At 41.7% G+C, this 19931-nt stretch overlaps 1 protein-coding gene and 1 pseudogene across 1 annotated transcript in view; both read right to left on the bottom strand.

The window, feature by feature from the left end:
- Positions 1 to 433: 433 nt before the first annotated feature.
- The window catches only part of CA5B (carbonic anhydrase 5B), a 48768-nt gene continuing 29270 nt past the window's right edge, over positions 434 to 19931 (bottom strand). Inside the window, exons 4-9 of the mRNA XM_021680831.1 lie at positions 19148 to 19345; positions 9863 to 9981; positions 8530 to 8625; positions 7869 to 7931; positions 6717 to 6872; positions 434 to 613 (exon numbers count right to left, since the gene is read on the bottom strand). Coding sequence (XP_021536506.1) covers positions 434 to 613; positions 6717 to 6872; positions 7869 to 7931; positions 8530 to 8625; positions 9863 to 9981; positions 19148 to 19345 — 812 coding nt within the window. The remainder of the gene's footprint in view (positions 614 to 6716; positions 6873 to 7868; positions 7932 to 8529; positions 8626 to 9862; positions 9982 to 19147; positions 19346 to 19931) is intronic.
- LOC110572411 lies at positions 11195 to 14695 on the bottom strand (annotated as a pseudogene).

Consider the following 19931-nt stretch of genomic DNA (forward strand, 5'->3'; position numbering starts at 1 on the left):
GTTCAGCGAGCCAGGAAGTACCAGTTTGGGCCCTAGGGTTGTTTCTGAAAGGCCTGCCTTCTGGATGGTGTCTGTGCCTTTCTAGTTGTTAAATATTTTGATTACCATCCCTACTTATAACTCTACAGAGCTACTAATAAACATAAAAGGGCAGCGCAGAAATATCAGACATAAAAAGACATTACAATTACCAACAGGTTGCTGTAAGGAGAAACTCCCGTCTTGTGCTGCTACTTCAGCGTTAGATGTCATTATCAATAAAATTAAGAACTCGTTTACCAAAGAGCTTTCCTCAAAGACTGACAAAGCACTGCCACACCAAGAAATGCATATCTATAATTATTATTAAATGCAGGTGTTTAGAATAGTCCAGTTAGCAATTTTTAAAAAGCTAGTATTTATTAAAGCAAAGTACTGCTTAGAGATGAGCACCTTAGGGGGTCACTTGGCTAGTTGAAGGCTGGGGTTTCGCTTGTATATTCAGTACATAATCATGACGGAAGGAAGAGCGGACAGTGCGATTCATTAGGGGCTGAAGGGGGCGGAAATTGTCCACCATTCTTTTCTCTTTCTCCCCCTCTGAAGTGAAAAGCAGGGTCCGAAACTGTTCAAGCTAGAAATAGAAGTAGGAAGCATAAATAATTTCAACAGAGTAACAGCTTAACTTTCATTTTTACAATTCTGAAACATTCTTCCACAACTAGATACAGTACAACTTCTTTCTGGGTAGGAATGCCTTTCACTACTAGATAGGGATTAAAATGTGTAGGGAGGAGAGTGAGAGGAGGTGGTAAAGCCAATGTGGTACTTGGAATCTGAAGACTGGGGGTCAAAGGCCCTGTCCCCCTCATATTGGCCACTTGCCAAGGACAAGTTACTTCATCTTTGATTCTAGGAACCTCCTCTTCATTTTTTTAAAGATTTTATTTATTTATTTGAGAGAGAGAAAGAGAGAGCAAGCACAAGTAAGGGGGGAGCAGCAGTGGGAGAGGGAGAAGCAGGCTCCCCGCAGAGCAGGGAGCCCAACGCCGGACTTGATCCCAGGACCCCGGGATCATGACCTGAGCCGAAGGCAGACGCTTAATCGACTGAGCCACCCAGGCGCCCCTAGGAACCTCATCTTTTTTTTTTTTTTTAAAGATTTTATTTATTTATTTGAGAGAGAGAGAATGAGAGACAGAGAGCATGAGAGGGAGGAGGGTCAGAGGGAGAAGCAGACTCCCTGCCGAGCAGGGAGCCCGATGCGGGACTCGATCCTGGGACTCCAGGATCATGACCTGAGCCGACGGCAGTCGCTTAACCAACTGAGCCACCCAGGCGCCCGGAACCTCATCTTGAAATGGGCAAAATAACTAGCCTACAGGATAATACAGGGAAGACCTGATGCATATAGTAATAGTGCTGAAAATGTTTTATTTTTTCAAAATGTAACTAAATCATTAACATAAACAATGTATTCTTCATTGCTCACTGTACCTGGGCATTGTGGGGAAGGCAGTGTATATGGATATCTTTTTGACAGGCAGTGGGATACCCCCTGCCATCACTGTCCAAAAGAATTTGCTGTGATGATAGAAATGTCCTCTGCATGATTCATTATGGTAGCCGCAAACCACATATGGCTACTGAGTGCTTGAAATGTGGCCAGTGCAACTAAGGAACTGAATTTTTCTGTATTTATTTATTTTTAATTTTTTTAAGTTTATTTATTTATTTTTTAGTAATTGCTACACCCATCATGGGGCTCAAGCTCACAACCCCGAGATCAAGACATGCATGCTCTATTGACTGAGCCAGCAAGGAAGGCACCCTGTAACTTAATTTTTAAATTAATTTTTATTTTAATGTATACATATATATATTTTTTAAGATTTTACTTATTTATTTATTTGACAGAGAGAGACACAGCGAGAGAGGGAACACAAGCAGGGGGGGTGGGAGAGGGAGAAGCAGGCTTCCTGCGGAGCAGGGAGCCCGATGTGGGGCTCAATTGCAGGACCCTGGGATCATGACCTGAGCCGAAGGCAGATGCCTAATGACTGAGCCACCCAGGCATCCCTGTCTTTATATTTTAATTTAAATGGCCACATGTGGCTAGTGGCTAATGGATTGGACAAAAGGTACAGTACAAAAGGAGCAGCCCCAGATCAAGGGCTTGTTCTCTAACATGGCAATAGCATCACTCACCCCCTGGCTTTCTGAGCAACCGTATTTTGGAACACTTGACTTCAAGCCAGCCATAAGATCTTTTCACAACATTTCTCCTTACTCAATCAGGCACACTGCAACTATGGAGAGGACAGCCTGGGGCACAGTAGGCAAGCATGTTTGGATCAAAGACTTCAGGTCAAGTAGAGCTGCAGAGGCAGGACTGTGACCAGGGGCAAGTGCCAAACATAGTGACCATACTTGCCAATTATACATATACCCTCATAAATTAAGAACATGTCCAAGTAGTTAAGATTTATTTTTATTCAGCTAATTGCAAACGATTAGAAATAACTCAAGTATCATTAATAAGTTACATTAGGGGTGCCTTAAGCGTCTGCTTCAGCTCAGCTCATGATCCAAGGGTCCTGGGGTCGAGCCCTACGTGGGGCTCCCTGTTCAGCGGGAAGTCTGCCTCTCCCTCTCGATCTGCCTCTCCCCCTGCTCATGCTCTCTCTCCCCCGCCCTCTCTATCTCAAATAAATAAATAAAATCTTTAAAAATAATAACAAGTTACATTAGACCTATAAAATGGACTAGTACATTGCCATAAAAAATATTGAAGATAATGCTTATTATCTATAAAATGTTCTACGTATCACTGAAAAGAGGAACAAAATGGTAGGTACAGAATGATTCCATTTGGTTAAGAAACTTATGTATATTTATGCAGATAAAAGACCAAAAGGATTTATGTGTATCTGTATAGATAAAAAACCAGAAGGATTTACCCAGTGACTGACACTGATTATAGGTGACTGGGATTATAGATGACAGCTAACATTTTTTTTCTCAATGAATTTTCTGTGTTGAGATTTCATTTGAAAACTCCTCACATGGGCCACTGACCCTCTGATTTATTGATTTTACTGCTTTATTTTTCAGTGTTATATCAGTTTTTAAATATGAAGGATAGAAGCAGACTAAACGTATAGGCCACCAAGCCCAGGCTTATGGACAGTTAAGCTCTCTATTTTTTGTAATTTGTTTTTGGGGGTTTTTATCACACAGATTTAAAAAAAAAAAATTTGTGGTCTAACTTACTAGTTACTTTCTTTAGGACTTCTGGGTTTGATAAAATGTTAGAAAAGTTTCCTCCATTTGGAGGTATAAAAGATTTCTCTATGCTTGTCCTAGCATTTTTATGGTGGTGTTTTTAACATTTAATATATCTGGAATATATTCTTGTGTGAGGTCTGAATGGTGGATCTAACTTTTCTCCCCCCAATGTCTGCCCAGTTGTCCCCCAACAGCATTTACTGAGGAATCTCATCCCCACCGCCCCCAACTGAGATGAGATGCTACCTTTATCACAAACTAAATTCTCATATGTACTTGGCCATATTCCTGAACTTATCACTTTCTCCCCTCCAGTGATCTCTTCACTTGTGTGCCAGTACCACACTATTTCATTAGTGAGGCTTTATAACTTTGTGGATCTAATCATCTCTCATTCTTTCTTTCAGAATTTTCCCAATTTTGCTTGTTTGTTTTTCTGTGTGATTTTAGAAGTAGCACATCTATCTAAAAATCCTATTGGCACAGTAAATGGACCACATCAAATTTAGGGAGAATAAACAATTAATGGAGAATAACAACTGAAAGAGAGTTGACATCAAAGGTGTTTTTATGCTGTCTTCTGATTAATAGCGTGGTATGAATTTTATGAATTCTTTTATGTCCTTCAGGGATGTTTTAAGTTTACATGTTAAATTTTCTTGATAGGCTTACTCTAAGGTATTTTATATTTTTGTTTCCATTATAAACAGTGTTCATTCTTCTATTATAACTTTATATCATTATATCCTTTAACTGATTATGATTTATATATGTTAAATATATTGATTTTTATAAATTAATATTATACTCCACTAATTACTGAATTATCTTATTTTTGAAGTAGTTTTTTATTGTTTCTCTAATTTGTTTTTTCTTTTTTGGTCTAATCATATTAGATACTTCAGGAACATAATACAAAATTGTATATGGTAATAATCTTTCTCTATTAGGCATACTATTTATTTTTGAACTGAGAGCAATCCCTTTTATCAAGTTAGGGAACTCTCCATTCATTTCTATTTTATTTAAAAATTTACGAAATTGAGGGGTACCTGGGTGGCACAGTGGGTTGAGCATCCAACTCTTGGTTTTGGCTCAGGTCATGATCTTAGGGTCATGGGGTCAAGCCCTGCTTCAGGCTCCAAGTGCCGAGCTCAGTGAGGAGTCTGCTGAAGTTTTTCTCTACCTCTCCCTCTGCCCCTCCCTGTGTGCTTGCTCTCTCTCTAAAATAAAAAAACCTGGGGGGCCTGGGTGGCTCATCGATTAAGTGCCTCCCTCTGGCTCAGGTCATGATCTCGGGGTCCTGGGATCGAGCCCCCCATCAGGCTCTCTGCTCAGCAGGGAACCTGCTTCTCCCTCTCCCTCTATCTGTGGCTCTGCCTACTTGTGCTCTCTCTGTGTCAAATAAATAAATAAAATCTTTAAAAAATAAAATAAACCTTAAAAAATTTTTATTTTATTTTATTATTATTATTTTTAAGATTTTATTTATTTGACAGAGAGAGACAGCTAGAGAGGGAACACAAGCAGGGGGAGTGGTAGAGGGAGAAGCAGGCTACCCGCCGAGCAGGGAGCCCGATGTGGGGCTCGATCCCAGGACCCTGGGATCATGACCTGAGCCGAAGGCAGACGCTCAATGACTGAGCCACCCATGCGCCCCACAAACCTTAAAAAATTTTTAAAACTGAATAGTGAATTTTGCTAATGCCTTTTAACAATATATGGAAACGGTTATATGATTTTTTTTTTTAAAGATTTCATTTATTTTTTAACAGAGAGAGAGACAGCGAGAGAGGGAACACAAGCAGGGGGAGTGGGAGAGGGAGAAGCAGGCTTCCCGCTGAGCAGGGAGCCCGATGTAGGACTCGATCCCAGGACCCTGGGATCATGACCTGAGCCGAAGGCAGACGCCCAATGACTGAGCCACCCAGGCACCCTGGTTATAGGATTTTTCTATGTAGATTCACTGATATGATGAATTATATTAATATCATTCCTAATAATGAACCATCCTTACTTTGCTGGAATATACACTATTTGGTTGAAGTGTATTATTTCTTCTAATGTACTGCTAGCTTCTATTTCTCATATATTATTTTTGCTTTCTTTAAAATATATTCTTCAGGGACGCCTGGGTGGCTCAGTCGGTTAAGCCTCTGCCTTCGGCTCAGGTCATGATTCCAGGGTCCTGGGATTGAGTTCCACATCGGGCTCCTTGCTCAGCAAGGAGCCTGCTTCTCCCTCTGCCTGCCTCTGTCTGTCTCTCTCTCTGATAAATAAATAAAATCTTTAAAAAAAAAAAAATATATATATATATTCTTCAGAGGGGTGCCTGGGTGGCACAGTTGGTTAAGCATCGGACTCTTGGTTTCGGCTCAGGTCACGATCTCAGGGTCATGGGATTGAGCCCCATATGAGGCTCTGTGCTAAGCATGGAGCTTACTTAAGACTCTCTCTCTCCCTCTCCCTCTGCTCCTACCGCTCATGCTCTTTCTCTCTCTCTCTCCCTCTCTAAAATAAATAAATAAATCTTTAAAAAAATTAAATACATTTTTCAATCTTTAGTTTATCTTTATTTTTTGGTCCAATATTTGATGGATGTTGGTATCTGTTATCCTGACTTCATAAAAAAGATTTTGGAAGCTTTTGCTCTTGTGAAAATACTCTGTAATTAATAAAAAGCCCATAAAGCAAGCATATACAAATATTACTGTAGTTTAGTTAAATTATGAATTAAACAGGATTTTGTTCGTTGACACAGTAATCACCACTTAAACTTATTTTTTTTTTTAAAGATTTATTTATTTATTTGAGAGAGCGAGAATGAGAGAGAGTACATGAGACGGGGGAGGGTCAGAGGGAGAAGCAGGCTCCTCGCTGAGCAGGGAGCCCGATGCAGGACTCGATCCCGGGACTCCAGGATCATGACCTGAGCCGAAGGCAGTCGCCTAACCAACTGAGCCACCCAGGCACCCCCACTTAAACTTACTTTTAAAGAGAAAATAAACTCCAAGTTCAAAACATCTGACTTAGAATTTCTGGACAGACATTGTTGGATTCTGTCTTTATCCTGAGGTTCCAGAGCAAAATTTCCTTACGGATTTTAAAGGGTTTTGAGCACATCCATTTCCAGCCTTCATTCTTCCCTTTAAAAGGGTCTTGTTTATATAGAGATTCATATTTATATATAAAATACACAATGCATAAGACATATGTCATTGCCAAATATGAAAGTAAAAAGCTTGCTTCCTAAATTTTAACTCTTCTCTCTAGTTGACTTGAAGCATTCTCTAATTTATATCCAAATTTTAAGACAAGATATTAGCACATTTTAATAAAAATGTATAAGCATTACAAGATGTTAACAACTGATGCCAAAGTCAGAGGCCAGCCTTGTTTTAAAGGGGCAGGCTAGCATTTCCTCAGACAGAAATGTGGAAAGAACATACCTGATCATGATCAACCTCTATGGGCTGCTTCTTAATGATCCAGGTGACGGACTCGGAGAGTGGCGGGGTAGTCAGGGACCCTGAGTAGGTCCAGTAATCTGGGCAGGCAGGCATTAGGCAGGAAGGATCAAATGACCCAAATTCCACAAGGGTGTCCTGGCCAAGAGAAGAGGTCACCAAGTTATCATTTCGTGGTGAAAATCACTCAGGAATCAGATGATGAAGTGATGAATCTAGGAGTGTCTGGGGACCAGCAATGGTCTAGAGGATCTCTGGGTACCTTAGGACAGAATCACGCCCATGCCTTGTTCCTGTAATTAACTATGTAGTTCTGATACTCCTCCATGGGAACACAGCACAAACCACTTCCTCCCTCCATTCTAGTGAGTTTACTGCAGGTGGTCTCCTCTGAACTCTTTGGGAGGCATCAGGCAGTAGCTGGTGCATGAACAAGGAGACTTCTCTCTTTCAAGAGAAACCAACAGAATCCTCCTTTCTAAAACACAATGCAAATTTGGGGGAGCCAGGCTCCTGGACTAAAAAGGGAGACAGAAGAGAAGGAAGGGAAAAGAGGGAGACAGACAGGGAGAGAGAGGGAAAGAGGCGGTGGGGAGAGAGACCAAGGTGGGGAGGAGAGGGAGAGAGGGAGGGAGAGGGAGAGAGAGAGAGAGAGAGAGAGAGAAGATGCGGACCTCCAGGGAACAGCCCCTTCGGGATTCCGAATCATGAACAGTTAGTCCTGGGGCCTGGACAAAGGTATCCATTCTGAAGGATACAGGTCATTGTTCTTTACAGGCCAAGCCACGTTTCTGTCAAATGCTTCTTTGCTCCCTGCCCATGGGATGGGAGGTCGAGTCAACAGGGCTGCTCTGAGTGTTTCCACAGGGACTCAAAAGGAGCAGAGGAGGGGACAGCACTGGGTTCCTGAGTCCCCGAGTGCTAGGGCAGGGCAGCAAAACCAAAGTGGTCAGCGCGCACCCACAGAACCACTTCTGTCCCCTGCAAGGTGTCCCAGGGCCAGGAGCTCTCAACACACACATATGAAGTGGCAAGTGCTCTTCCACGACAACTCGCAACATGCCTTGTGAGTGTCTCCACTCTGAGATTAAACATAACATGTATTTCAAGTGACTTAGGGAAAAATAGTACTACCTTATGCTTGATCGATGGCAAAGTATCCACCAATTTCTGCAGCTCTTTGTGATGTTTGCCTAGCTAAAGGAGCAGCAATGAGAAAATATTAAAAACAACTGACATCTCACTTTTGAAACATGACAGAATGTGAATTAAAATTAGTCACCTGGTGATTACATAAAAACAAACCAATCACACGACTTATACTACACTTAAACTGGTAATTTAGATCACTAAAAACATCACTGAATTCAATTAGATACAGAACAAATGAGCAGGCTGTTTGCTGACAGGGTCTGCGTGCCTGCAGGAAACGTGCCCCTGCTCCAGTTAAATAGCAGTCCTTATGCTGAAATTTTAATTAATTAAAATTAAAATTTTTTCGAGAGCTCATTTGCCACATGTGGCTTGTGACTACTGGACTGTGCATTTTTATACCATTTGAAATATATTCATAGCAATCTTGTATTTTAACCACTGTTTATTTTTTCTCTTTCCTGTTTTCTTAAGTTGAAGTGTAGCTGACACACAGTATTACTTTAGTTTCAGGTGTACAACATTCCACAAGCCAGTCATTGTTTCTTTTTAATCCCAATACACTTAGATCTTAATATTACAATGTTGTATCTTTTCATCCTAGGATACAATACATCATTTAAAGTTGGTCAGACTTTCTTACCTTTAAAAATACTCCGATCACAGCCAAACCATGTTCTTCCAATGCTGCATCCTCAAAGTTTTCAAATTTGACTGCATTCCAATGCACCAAATGCAGCTGAAACACCATTAAAAGCTGGTTTGACACATGACCACATAGGATCGCTCCAAAACAAACAGCTTTATTCAACACGGTATTTTAACATGGTTCCTCACCCAAAATAAAGCCACTGAGAAAAGCATATACCAATCCGGTGCAAAATGAGATAGAAATAAATAGGAAGAATTGCATGCAGGAGCAGCAATTGGTATTACTTCTTTTTTTAAAAAAATATTTATTTATCTTGGGGGGGAGGGGCCGAGAGAGAGAGAGAGAGAGAGAGACTCTCAAGCAGACTCCACATGGAGGGTAGAGCCCGATGCAGGACTCGATCCCAGGACTCTGAGATCATGACCTGAGCCGAAATCAAGAGTCAGCCACTCAACTGACTGAGCCACCCAGGCACTCCTAATATTACTTCTGAATAGAGGGATTTGTTTAGAGAAAAATTAAAAAAAATACAACAAAGTAATATTTCAGTAAGGGAGCAACATCTGTCCATTCCCATACTGATCTGCATGAATCCATCATATCCAAAATCTATTTGCATCCTAAGGAGAGAGATTTATATTAAGAGAAATAGATTCTCTCCACGGGAATTAGACAAGAGTTGAAGACAAATTTCTTTGAGGGATAACCACTTAAAATGTGCTTCTTTTTAAGGTGTCATCTAAAACTAAATTAGGGGAAAAAGTGTAAGAAGAAATTCTACTTCCTTATGCCTTCCCTATACCTCCCTACAAATTATTTCTTGTCCATCATTCATGAATGCATCATCACCCAGCCTCCCAAGTAGACCCTCAAGGTCACGGTTCACTTGTTCTTCTCCTCTCCTGAAGTGGACCCTGCCTCCAAGTCCTGTTCCTTTTTATTTCAGAAGTGCCTGTTAAATCTTGCTCTTTTCCTCTATTTCTATCGCCACAGCCTTCCTTGAGGCTCCTACCAATTCTCACTTGGATTAATTCAACCTGGTGGCCCTGCATGGTGGCCTAGGTTATAACTTCAGGCTATAATTTGAGCCTAGCTTAAAATTCTGGAAGGATTCTGTTTTAGGATCTTAAGGTTCATTTCTGCTCTATTATTTGAGATGAGGGCAGATCATCATGTTTACATGTATAAACTGGGAGTAATCACATATGCCTGAGAGAGCGCTTTAGCATTTATAGGCCCCGCCCCCCTGATTTTTCCTGAGGCTTAGAAACGCAGCACTGTCCCCCCCTCACAGTTGTCACTGCTCCCAAGCTGCTCAACATACCTCTGCCGGGTAACATTTGCTGTCCACGGTGTGCTCGGAGCCCCAGGCATCGATGGCCCCCCAGTGAAAATGGAATTGCTTCAATCGGTAGTTGTGCTCCAGGGGTCCTCCCTCGATCACTGAAATGGCACGCCCAACAATTCAGGGGACAGTTTTTCACACCATGGAGGAATGTGGGGGGAAAGGCCAGAGCTTTGGGTGGACCTTCTACATAAACTGTCTTAAGCGGAGCCCACTTAGATATTAGATACAAGTGTATAGAAACTTGATTTCCATGCAGTCAATACAGGTATAAGGGCGCGACCTGCACTCTCGAAGACACTGAGATTTAACGGCACTCCAAGCTACCTACAACTGTTAAAGGCCAATTCTTGGCTTATTTTTATATTCTATATTTACTGTGCCCACTTTTTTTTTTTTACAGGAACATAAAATAAGTTTAAGGGTTTTATTATCAAAGTCTTGTAAAACAATTTTAGAAACTGTACATCAACATGGCACAGACTGTAGCCTACTTTAGTTTTTACTGCACAAAAGTGAAGCTTGAAACTCCTGTAACTAAGAACCCAGCTGCCTAACTATGTTGCATTTCACATGGGATCACTGTGTGCATTAGACTACTATTGCAGTAACAGTAACAAAAGGTATTGGTTTTATACTTAAAGTCAAATAAAAGTACATTATAAAGTAGATCTGTCTTATATGAAGGTCCATTTAAAATGCACTACCCCCCTTTTCCAACACTGAGATGAAAACAAATTAATGAAAGAGTGGGAAATTGAAAATCAGGACAAGAGACAACTTTCTTTTACAGATGCACTCAGGCAGATAGCTTTCACTGCTGTAGAGGTGGGATAAATGATTTCAGGGAAAAAAAATTTCTAAACACCTTAATAAAAAAGTATATGACTCTACTTCAAAATATGCTACTTATTCACCGCCAAAGACAGTTTCATTTGAAATCTTGTTTCTGTAATTAAAGCCGTTAAAAAAAATGAGTGCATACATAACCTTTCAAAGTTAAACAAAAGCCACAAAAATTTAGCTATGAGGCTTAAAGGATTATCTATTTCAAATGTTCACTTTCAGATGTAACTATAAGAACGCTAATTTGTCATGTCAGCAAACAAGACCATAAGCAGATCCATTACGTTGGAGATTTTAATGACATTTAGGATATTCCTGCCACAATTAAAACTCATTTCCTATATGGCTCTATTATAGCAATGAATCAAATTCTAGAAATACTGTAAGTGAACTTACTTAATAAAGGAGACCACACAACATAAACAGTCCATGCCTGCTGTGGATGCACGCTGCTTTTCATGTTTGTTATGAAGCAGCACCAGAAGACTCAAATTGCTTGGTTACCCAATCAGATTTCATCATGTCATGAACTGGTGACTCCTGTATCACTTTGCACAAGCTTTGGGGATGTAAGTAACTAGTATCAATATCAGGAGCTATGTAACCATTTATAACAGAGCTGTATCCATGTGGGTTTGAGAACAAATACAGCATTAAGAAGTCAGACAAAGGAACGGCCGCTGGTGCGAGTATGCAGCTGGCTCCCCATGGAGGCAACGCGCAGCCACTCACATCTCTATCTTCTTCACGATGATCATCTCCATTCACTTTGATTCTCTCAGTGAATCACCAATTCCTTTTTCCACAGAACAGTTTTTTGTTTTAGGGGAACTTGATTCTGTTGGCTTCTTCTCTTTTTTTCTCTTTGTCGCTATCATCCCCTTGTTCCTCTCCATCATAGTCCTGTGTAACTTTTACATCTTTTTCACTCTGATTTTCTTTCCTGATGATCCTTTTCCCGATCTTTCCTTTTCTTCTTCTTGCTTGTTGATTATTCTCTTTTATCTCTCCTTCTTTATCTTTCTTCTTTTTCTTTTTATGTCTTCTAGGGGATGGTGAGTGAGATGATTTTCTCTTAGGTGACCTAGGCTTTTTAGGAGATCTTGTGCCACTCCTACTTCGTCCTTGTCTTTCTCTGCTTGCACTTCTGGAACGTCTGGCTGTGCTATAACTTTTTGGTGGTATTTTGGAACATTCCTTTTCTTTATCTTCTTTCTTTTTGGCCCTGGTTTTTGATGTACTCCTTTACCTTCTACCTCTCTCTCTGGAATGAAATCTTCTCTGTCTTGGACTTTTGGATCACCGCCTACTCCTTGACTTAGAATGTGATCTCCTTTTCAGTCTGCTTCTTGATTGCCTATGCCTAGAAGATGAGGGAGTCCTCCTCTTCCTAGAACATGATCTTGACCTTGAGTTACTGTGCCTGCTTTCTAATTGTGCAATAAAATGCAAATTTCTCTTAGCATATTTATCCAAACCAATCTCATAAAACTGAAATGTGGGGACAAAAGATGCTCTCTTTCTTTATGCACGGATACGTTTTTTTTCTTAAGTAAACTCTATACCCAACGCAGGGCTCGAACTCACAACCCTGAGATCAAGAGTCACATGCTCTATCAACTGAGCCAGCCGGGTGCCCCTTGTTTTTCAATTTTGGAAGATACTAGCATATCTTTCCCTTTCATTGAAATGGAATAGGAAATTTGCAAGTGAAAAATTATCACCCATCTCTCTTTGAACACAGTGAACAATGTGAGTCATCCACTCTACCACTGGCCTCACCATGTTGGATAATAAATACCTTCTGTTTAGAGTTTTCTGAACTAGGGAAATCAATACATTAAATGCAAAATATTCAGATAAAATGAGATTTTAAAATCACCCTTCCTCAGACTTTGGGCTGTGCTGGTATTTTTTCCCTTGAATTTGCTAACACCTATTAATTAGTTCCTCTTTTCTTCCATCTAATCCAACCCTGGTGATGTCTGTCCATGGTTAAACCAATACAACAGCACAAAACCCACCCATCTTATCTATCTTAGTGATCTTTAGTGCTTCTTGCATCACTAGTTGAATTTTATGTACGACAACAGCAACCCCAAGGACCAAATACACTGGCTATGTCATGCAGTGGTCTGCTATGTATCTTACTGCCTTTTGAAAATATTTTACATAATTTCTTTTTTAAAAAAAGTTTTTGAAAGGGGTGCCTGGGTGGCTCAGTCGTTAAAGCGTCTGCCTTTGGCTCAGGTCATGATCCCACGGTCCTGCGATCGAGCCCCGCATCGGGCTCCCTGCTCCACGGGAAGCCTGCTTCTCCCTCTCCCACTCCCCCTGCTTGTGTTCCCTCTCTCGCTGTGTCTCTCTCTGTCAGATAAATAAATAAAATCTTTAAAAAAAAAAGTTTTTTAAAGAGGCGAGCAAAGATACCAATGAGAACTTTTCTTTGAGGGGTAGGGGAGGTGCAGAGAATAATACCACCTGATTCACTAAGTTACTAGGAGGATGGTACTAGAGCATACTGAAATAAAAATAAAATTATCTTCCCAAAACGTGTTTTTCTATGCCAGCTCCATACTGTGAGCTTGATTTTGGCAGATATTCAATCTAATGTGTTTAATGAAATTGAAGGTCTCATCCCGTTAAGTGAGCAAGGTGAGAGAGGAAGGCCTTCTCTCCTATCCCCAGAAAAACTGGCAACATACCCTGGATACTCACTGTGTGCCTCCTCCCAAGACAATGAGCAAGGCAGAAAGATGTTAGCAATAGGTAGCTGCAGGAGGAAGGGGGCAGAACTGGTCTTCAGGTGTGTTTTGATTCACCCACACAATACTAAATACATTTTAAAGTTCATTACCAACATTTAAAGCTAGACAATTTCACATAAAAATCCACATTTGCCACTTGAGAAAGAGATGTCCTGCCCATGTTGGGCACATGCTCGCCAGGCAACAACAGGCTGGGCGGGAGAAATGGCTACTGCCTTTAGATGGTCCTGCCAGTTCTTCACAGTCACCATCACTGCCTTTTCTTCCAGACTCTCCCTGCCTGGCTCAGGCTCATTATCTCTACAGCACTGTACCTCTACCTTTGTGATCTCTGGGAGGGAAGTTAGAAACCCAGGCATCTGGGGGCGCCTGGGTGGCTCAGTCGGCTAAGCGGCTGCCTTCGGCTCAGGTCATGATCCCAGGGTCCTGGGATCGAGCCCCGCATCGGGCTCCCTGCATAGCGGGAAGCCTGCTTCTCCCTCTCCCTCTGCCTGCCACTCTGCCTACTTGTGCTGTCTCTCTATCTCTCTGTCAAATAAATAAATAAAATCTTTAAAAAAAAAAAAAAAAAAGAGAAACCCAGGCATCTGACTTGGGCATTTCTAGCTAGAAAAATCATTAAGTCACTACATGTAGGGGTGCCTGGGTGGCTCAGTCAGTTAAGCATCTGCCTTCAGCTCAGGTCATGATCCCAGGGGTCCTGGGATCGAGCCCGGTGTTGGGCTCCCTGCTCAGCAGGGAGTCTGCTTCTCCCTCTCCCACTGCCCCTTACCCCCACTCATGCTCTCGCTCTCTCTCAAATAAAATCTTTTTTAAAAAAGTCTGTACATGTGCTGGGTACTATACCTATATAAATTGTACATAGGGAAGACGTGAGATAGGGAGGTATTCTCCTGTATGATGTGGTTAAGAGCATTCACTTTACAGGAAAAGGACCTCAGTTTGCATTAATGGGCTTTGTGTCATTAGCCATGTGTCCTGGCAATTTCTAAGATGACTCTCAGTGATCCCTATCTCCTGGTCTTCACACCCTTATGTAATTTCCCCTGAGTATGAGCTGGACCTTGTGACTTGCTTCTAAGGGCAAAATTGATGGGATGTCACCTTTGAGATTAGGTTACAAAAAGATGCTGGTTGCCATCTCGCTTGCCCTCTCAGACTCTTCTTACTTGCTCGCTCTGACGAAGCCAGCTGCCATGTTGTGAGCTGCCCTACGGAGAGGCCCACTTGGCAAGGAAAAGGGAGCAACCTCTGGCCAACAGCCAGCAAAGAACTGAGGCCCTGAGAGAAACGGATTCCTGCCAACGGCCACTTGAGTGAATTTGGAAGAGGATCCTTTGCCAGAGGAGCCTGGAGATGAAACGCCAACAACAGCTGACACCTCAATCACAGCCGAGTACGAGACCTAGAGCAAGAGTTCCCAGGTAAGGTGCACCCAGATTCCCCATCTCTGGGCACAGTCTGCAGAACTCTCCGAGTATCGGCTCCTGCCTACCTCAGGATGTGCTTGTCTTCTTCCTTCTTGCACTCTACACACAGTAATACCTAATACAAGCATTGCACTTCCTTGAACCTCCACCTCCTTGTGGACTACCCAGATGTCACCTCTGCCAGGAAACCTTCTCCCACTGGAGCCCACGTGAACACTTCCCTCACAGCACTTAGCACTCTGCATTAGCATTAGCGTTGTCTCTTCAAGGGTCTGTCTACCCCCCCCCCCCCATTGTAAGCTCCTTAAAGGCAGCGACCGTCCCTTCTTCCTCTTTCTATTCTGGGTACCTGGCACAGTGCCTGGCACTTAGATCCTGGATGAAACCAGGGACTAAAGAAATAGACTACAAAGTGTCTGTTGGGTTTGTTAATTGAAACATCACTCGTATCCTCAGCAAGAGCGAGGAAAAGGGTGGGGTAAGGGGGAGCAGAAGTGTAGATGAGAGAGGCAAGTATAGTCAGCAAGAAACAAGCAGAGAAGGGAGATGGAAGATAGGAAATTAGAAAGCAGAGTAGTCATAAGATATTTCAAACAAATATGTATTTATTTATTTGAGCTTGTTGACATTTTGTTCTTTTGGTTTTCTAAGGTGAGAAAGGATTAAACTTGTAAAAAATAACGTGAAGGTGAAGGAGCTAGCAGAGAAAGGGATGATGAAGGGAAAGGCGATACACAGGACCCAAACAAAGGAAACTAAATGCAAGGAAATGGGCACGAAACTGTCTGGGGGTGATGGAAATGTTCTAAAATTGGACTGTTCTAATGGTTCCACCACCTTCTAAATCTGCTAAAAATCATCACATTGTTTTCTCTGAAAAAGTAAATGTGGGACCAAAATTCGGAAGAACTTCAAATGTCTGTGGAAGCATTCTTCCTGGGTTTACCAGTGATGCCCCATAAAAGTGTAAAGTGATGCAAGATGGGGCAGGAAGCACCCTTAGGAGAACAATAGGACTCATCTCTTCCTCCCTTTGAGGCCTGGTGACATAGGCGATGAGGGTACTTACGGAGGAGGTGAAATTATTAGAGATCATTCAAGGGCATAATTTAGTGCCCTTCCCCAGAATATTTTGTATCCCTCACATGCACTCATTCAAATCACTATCTGTGTCCTATTCAGAGAAGACAAGTAAGAAAACAACACCCAGCAAAGGGCGGTGGTACGAGATGCTCACATACCTTCTCTTATTATCCTTTTAATTTTGATAAGGTTGGTGGTGATGTCCCTCTTTCATTCCTGATTTTAGTAATCTGAATCTTCTCTTATTTGTGTTCTTGGTCCACCTGTCTAAGAGTTTATCAGTTTGGTTGATCTTTCTGGAGAATCAACTTTTGACTTCATTGATTTCTGCTCTGTCCTTTATTATGCCCTTCTTTGTGTCTGCTTTGGGTTTAGTTTGCTCTTCTTCTAGCTCCTTAAGGTGGAAAGCTAGGTTATTGATTTGAGAAATTTCTTCTCCAATATAGGCATTTTCATGTCTAATTTCCCTCTAAGCACTGCTTTTGCTGCATCCCATAAGGTTTGGTATGTTTTCTTTTTATCACATACCTTCCCCAAACCCTTTCCTTGCATACGTTATCCCGAGTTCTTTGTAAAGCACACTGCAGAAGCATTGCCTAGTTTTTTAAAATTTATAGACGTTGATATTTATTAGCTCCTTTCCTTTCTAGAATTAGAACCAATGTTCTTGCCTTTCTTCATTTCTAGGTAGTCTTTGCTCTCTTTTACTTTTTCTTTAGGTTTTATGTTCATTCACTCTTTCTTCCTCTTTGAATGCTATGAATTATTTTGCAACAGCATGGAGAAATAGCAATGAAGAATAAGCAGGAAATAGGAGGCAATCACTGAAATGTGGAAAAAGAAAGAGATAGAGAAAGTTAGGTACTTATCATAGATTAATGGTATCTTAAAGAAAATGATTATTAACGCTTAATAAAAAGAGGTTACCTATTTTGGTCCTTCCTAACAAAACAAGCAGAAAATTAGCAACCTCTCCACAATTTTTCTTGTATGTTTTGTAAAAACAGTGTGACACTCTGACACACCTAGAGAAAGTGACGTCAAGGAATGATTTAGTTAGTTGTCTTGGGAGGTACCTCATGAGCTATTATGAGGAAAATGCAAGGCATTTGTTTTCCATCTGAGACTGCCCAAGCAAACTGGTGGAAAAGCATTCTTGAATCTATTGTTCAAAAGAAAAAAAAAATGACTAGAAAATAAAACAGAAAGTTATTTGCCTGGAATGATCTGGAGATTAACTCACTTGGTTAAGAAACCAACTGAACAACTTCCCACAATTTCCAATTCAGTGAAGCAATCATAGATTGGAAACACAGTCTCTGGATCAGCAAGGTCATTAGAAGGCTAACCAACATTTAGGATCCTCAGAAGAAAAGAAAGAAGGTTGCCAGGGCCCTACATAGGACTGAGATTTGAGAGGATCGCCACGCATCCTGAGTGCATGCAAGAGAGTTGGGTGTTTACAGACTGGGTCTGCCCACTAGTCTAGTTGGCAGGAGTAACGGTAGAATTCGACAGAGACAAAGTAAAGCTCATCATCATGCAAGGTGGTCATCTAGGACATAGGAATGCAGGTTGCTATTTTGAAGATTTCTGGAATCGTTATATACAATGTAATATTATAGGCTTCCAGTTGAGATGGGGGCACACTACGGGGTTTTGGAAAAAACTAGGAAGGATACTAATGAATTTGGGAGGAAAAGGAGTAATTACTTCCTTCTTAGTTTGAGAAATATATGTAAGATGGTCAAGGTTAGGGGGCCAGGTCATACCCTGAGGGAGAAAGAAGAAAATGGGGAACACAGGGACACCTAAACTCTTAAGGAGAGACTTGAGCACTTCCTGGATCACAGCAGAGAAGCAGGTCAAAGGGAAGAGAGCCGGAGATAATTCCCAATGGAGAAGCAGTCAGTTTGTGGCTGGGGCCAGAGAGCTGGGTCTAAGTTTCAGAGCATCACTAGGAAAATGCAGAGAGAACCAAGATACAGGTGAGAATCCTAGAGCCAGAACCAGGATAGATACAGGAGGGAACACTTCTGTTTATGCTTTAGGTTACATTTTTTACTTCATTCATTCACACTTTCATGGGCTCATCTCCTCATATTCATGAGAGAAAACTAATTTCCGAAAGGATTTCTCAATCTTGGAGGCTCTATTGATTTTTGAGGCTGGATAAGTCTTTGTGAGTGCTGCCCCGTGTACTGTAGTTTTTCTTCAGCAGTTTTTCTGGCCTCGACCCACAAGATGTCAGTCGCACCCCCCTCCCCCCGATTCCGCAAGGGTGACAACTGAAAATGCCTACACATGTTGCCAAGTCCCCTAGCCCCTGGGGAGGGAGATAGGGCAAAACTGCCACTGGTTGAGAGCCACTCTTTAAAGATAGACTATTTCAACTAAAAATGATTTCAGACTAAGATTACTTGATACCATCAAATTTGGTTGGAAAAAAAAAAAGGAGAAAAAGAGAAAAGAAATCTACATAGAATTAATCACATTCTGTGTTCAACAGACACTAAAAGTTTCAGGTAAACTTTGAAATCATTCAGATTAGTCTATATCTGGTAGGTTGAAACCAGAAGATTCAAAAGCAATACAACATTTGGATTTGAAAATCTCTTTTAAATTGTGTTTCTATTAAACCAGGTAATATTGTTTAATCAATAAAATTAACAGAATGTGAGTTTTCATTTTTCTATGTAGAACTGGTTGTTAAGACAATAACGTCATGTACACATGAATATTCTTTTTGCCCCATTTCAAAGGTATTGCAATCTGCTCAGTTAAATCTAAATAGTAATACTATTTAATGTAAAAGTGTCTTGTAAAGTCAGCAGAGAAAATGAGTACATATTTAATACACACAAAATAAACTTCAGGCAAAGCTTTAATTTCAAATCCTATCTCTTATCTATATGTAGAGATATACATACTTATTAATAAATACTACCTATACTAGTAGAAGAAAATGTTCATAAAAACTAGACGGGATTTTTTTCATATGTTGAAAAAGCTCAGTGCAGTGAGTCCCATGCCACTGCCCAAGGCGGCCTGCGTGCCCATGGATGCGGTGTGGTGTGGCCTGGGCTGACACGAGGCTGTCCCTTAACTCCAGACAAGACCACCAGTCGGGCTCTCACCTGATTTATCTGTAGAATCTTCAAATTCCACGAGGAAAGAGTACCCGTTATTCCAGACATGGAGGCAGGTGGTGGGGTCGTAAGAGATGGTGAGCGGTTTTAAGCCAGGATCATAGACGCTGTCCCTCCACCGGATGTTGATGGGCGACTGGCGCTCGCCCCCCGGGACCAGGTCCACGGTCTCCCAGAGCGGGTGCACTAGGAGAAAGCACAGCGGGGCCATCGTCAAGACGCCGCTATCCGGGATCACACAGCAGGCAACTCCGGTGCTGGGGTGTGTCGAGGTGACGGAATCTAACTCTCAGGAAGTAGCCACCCGGAGGCTCATGGGCCCGATGGAAGCAGGGGGCAGAGGCGGCTCAGAGAGCGCCTGGCGCAGGAGCAGCCTGCTGCTCTGTCAGCCACGAGCCGCTCGGTCTACCCTCTCCTCTCACCTAAACCAGGTGCCGCCCGGTCTCCGCAGGACAGTAAGACGCGGGCAGACTAGCACCACGTGGAAGGAGGGTATTCTCAAATGGGTTTCCTTTCTTTACTGATCATCTTCTGAGCCCCACCCACCAACCAGGTTCACATGCAAGTACAAAGTAATGAAACTTTCCATCGTGGATTTCTCTTCAACAAAGGCCACGGGGGAAGAGGAGGGACAATTTTTGGAACGCAAATGTTCACGAAAGCACTGTAAATTTTTTAAATTGCCGGGCTAGTAGAAATAAAGGCTTGCGTGGCATGCGTCTGTAATTTAGCTTGCAATGTGGAAGATTTCTGGATTATTTATACAATGCGA

Source organism: Neomonachus schauinslandi, chromosome X (genome assembly GCF_002201575.2).
Source record: "Neomonachus schauinslandi chromosome X, ASM220157v2, whole genome shotgun sequence".
In the NCBI taxonomy this organism is placed as follows: domain Eukaryota; kingdom Metazoa; phylum Chordata; class Mammalia; order Carnivora; family Phocidae; genus Neomonachus; species Neomonachus schauinslandi.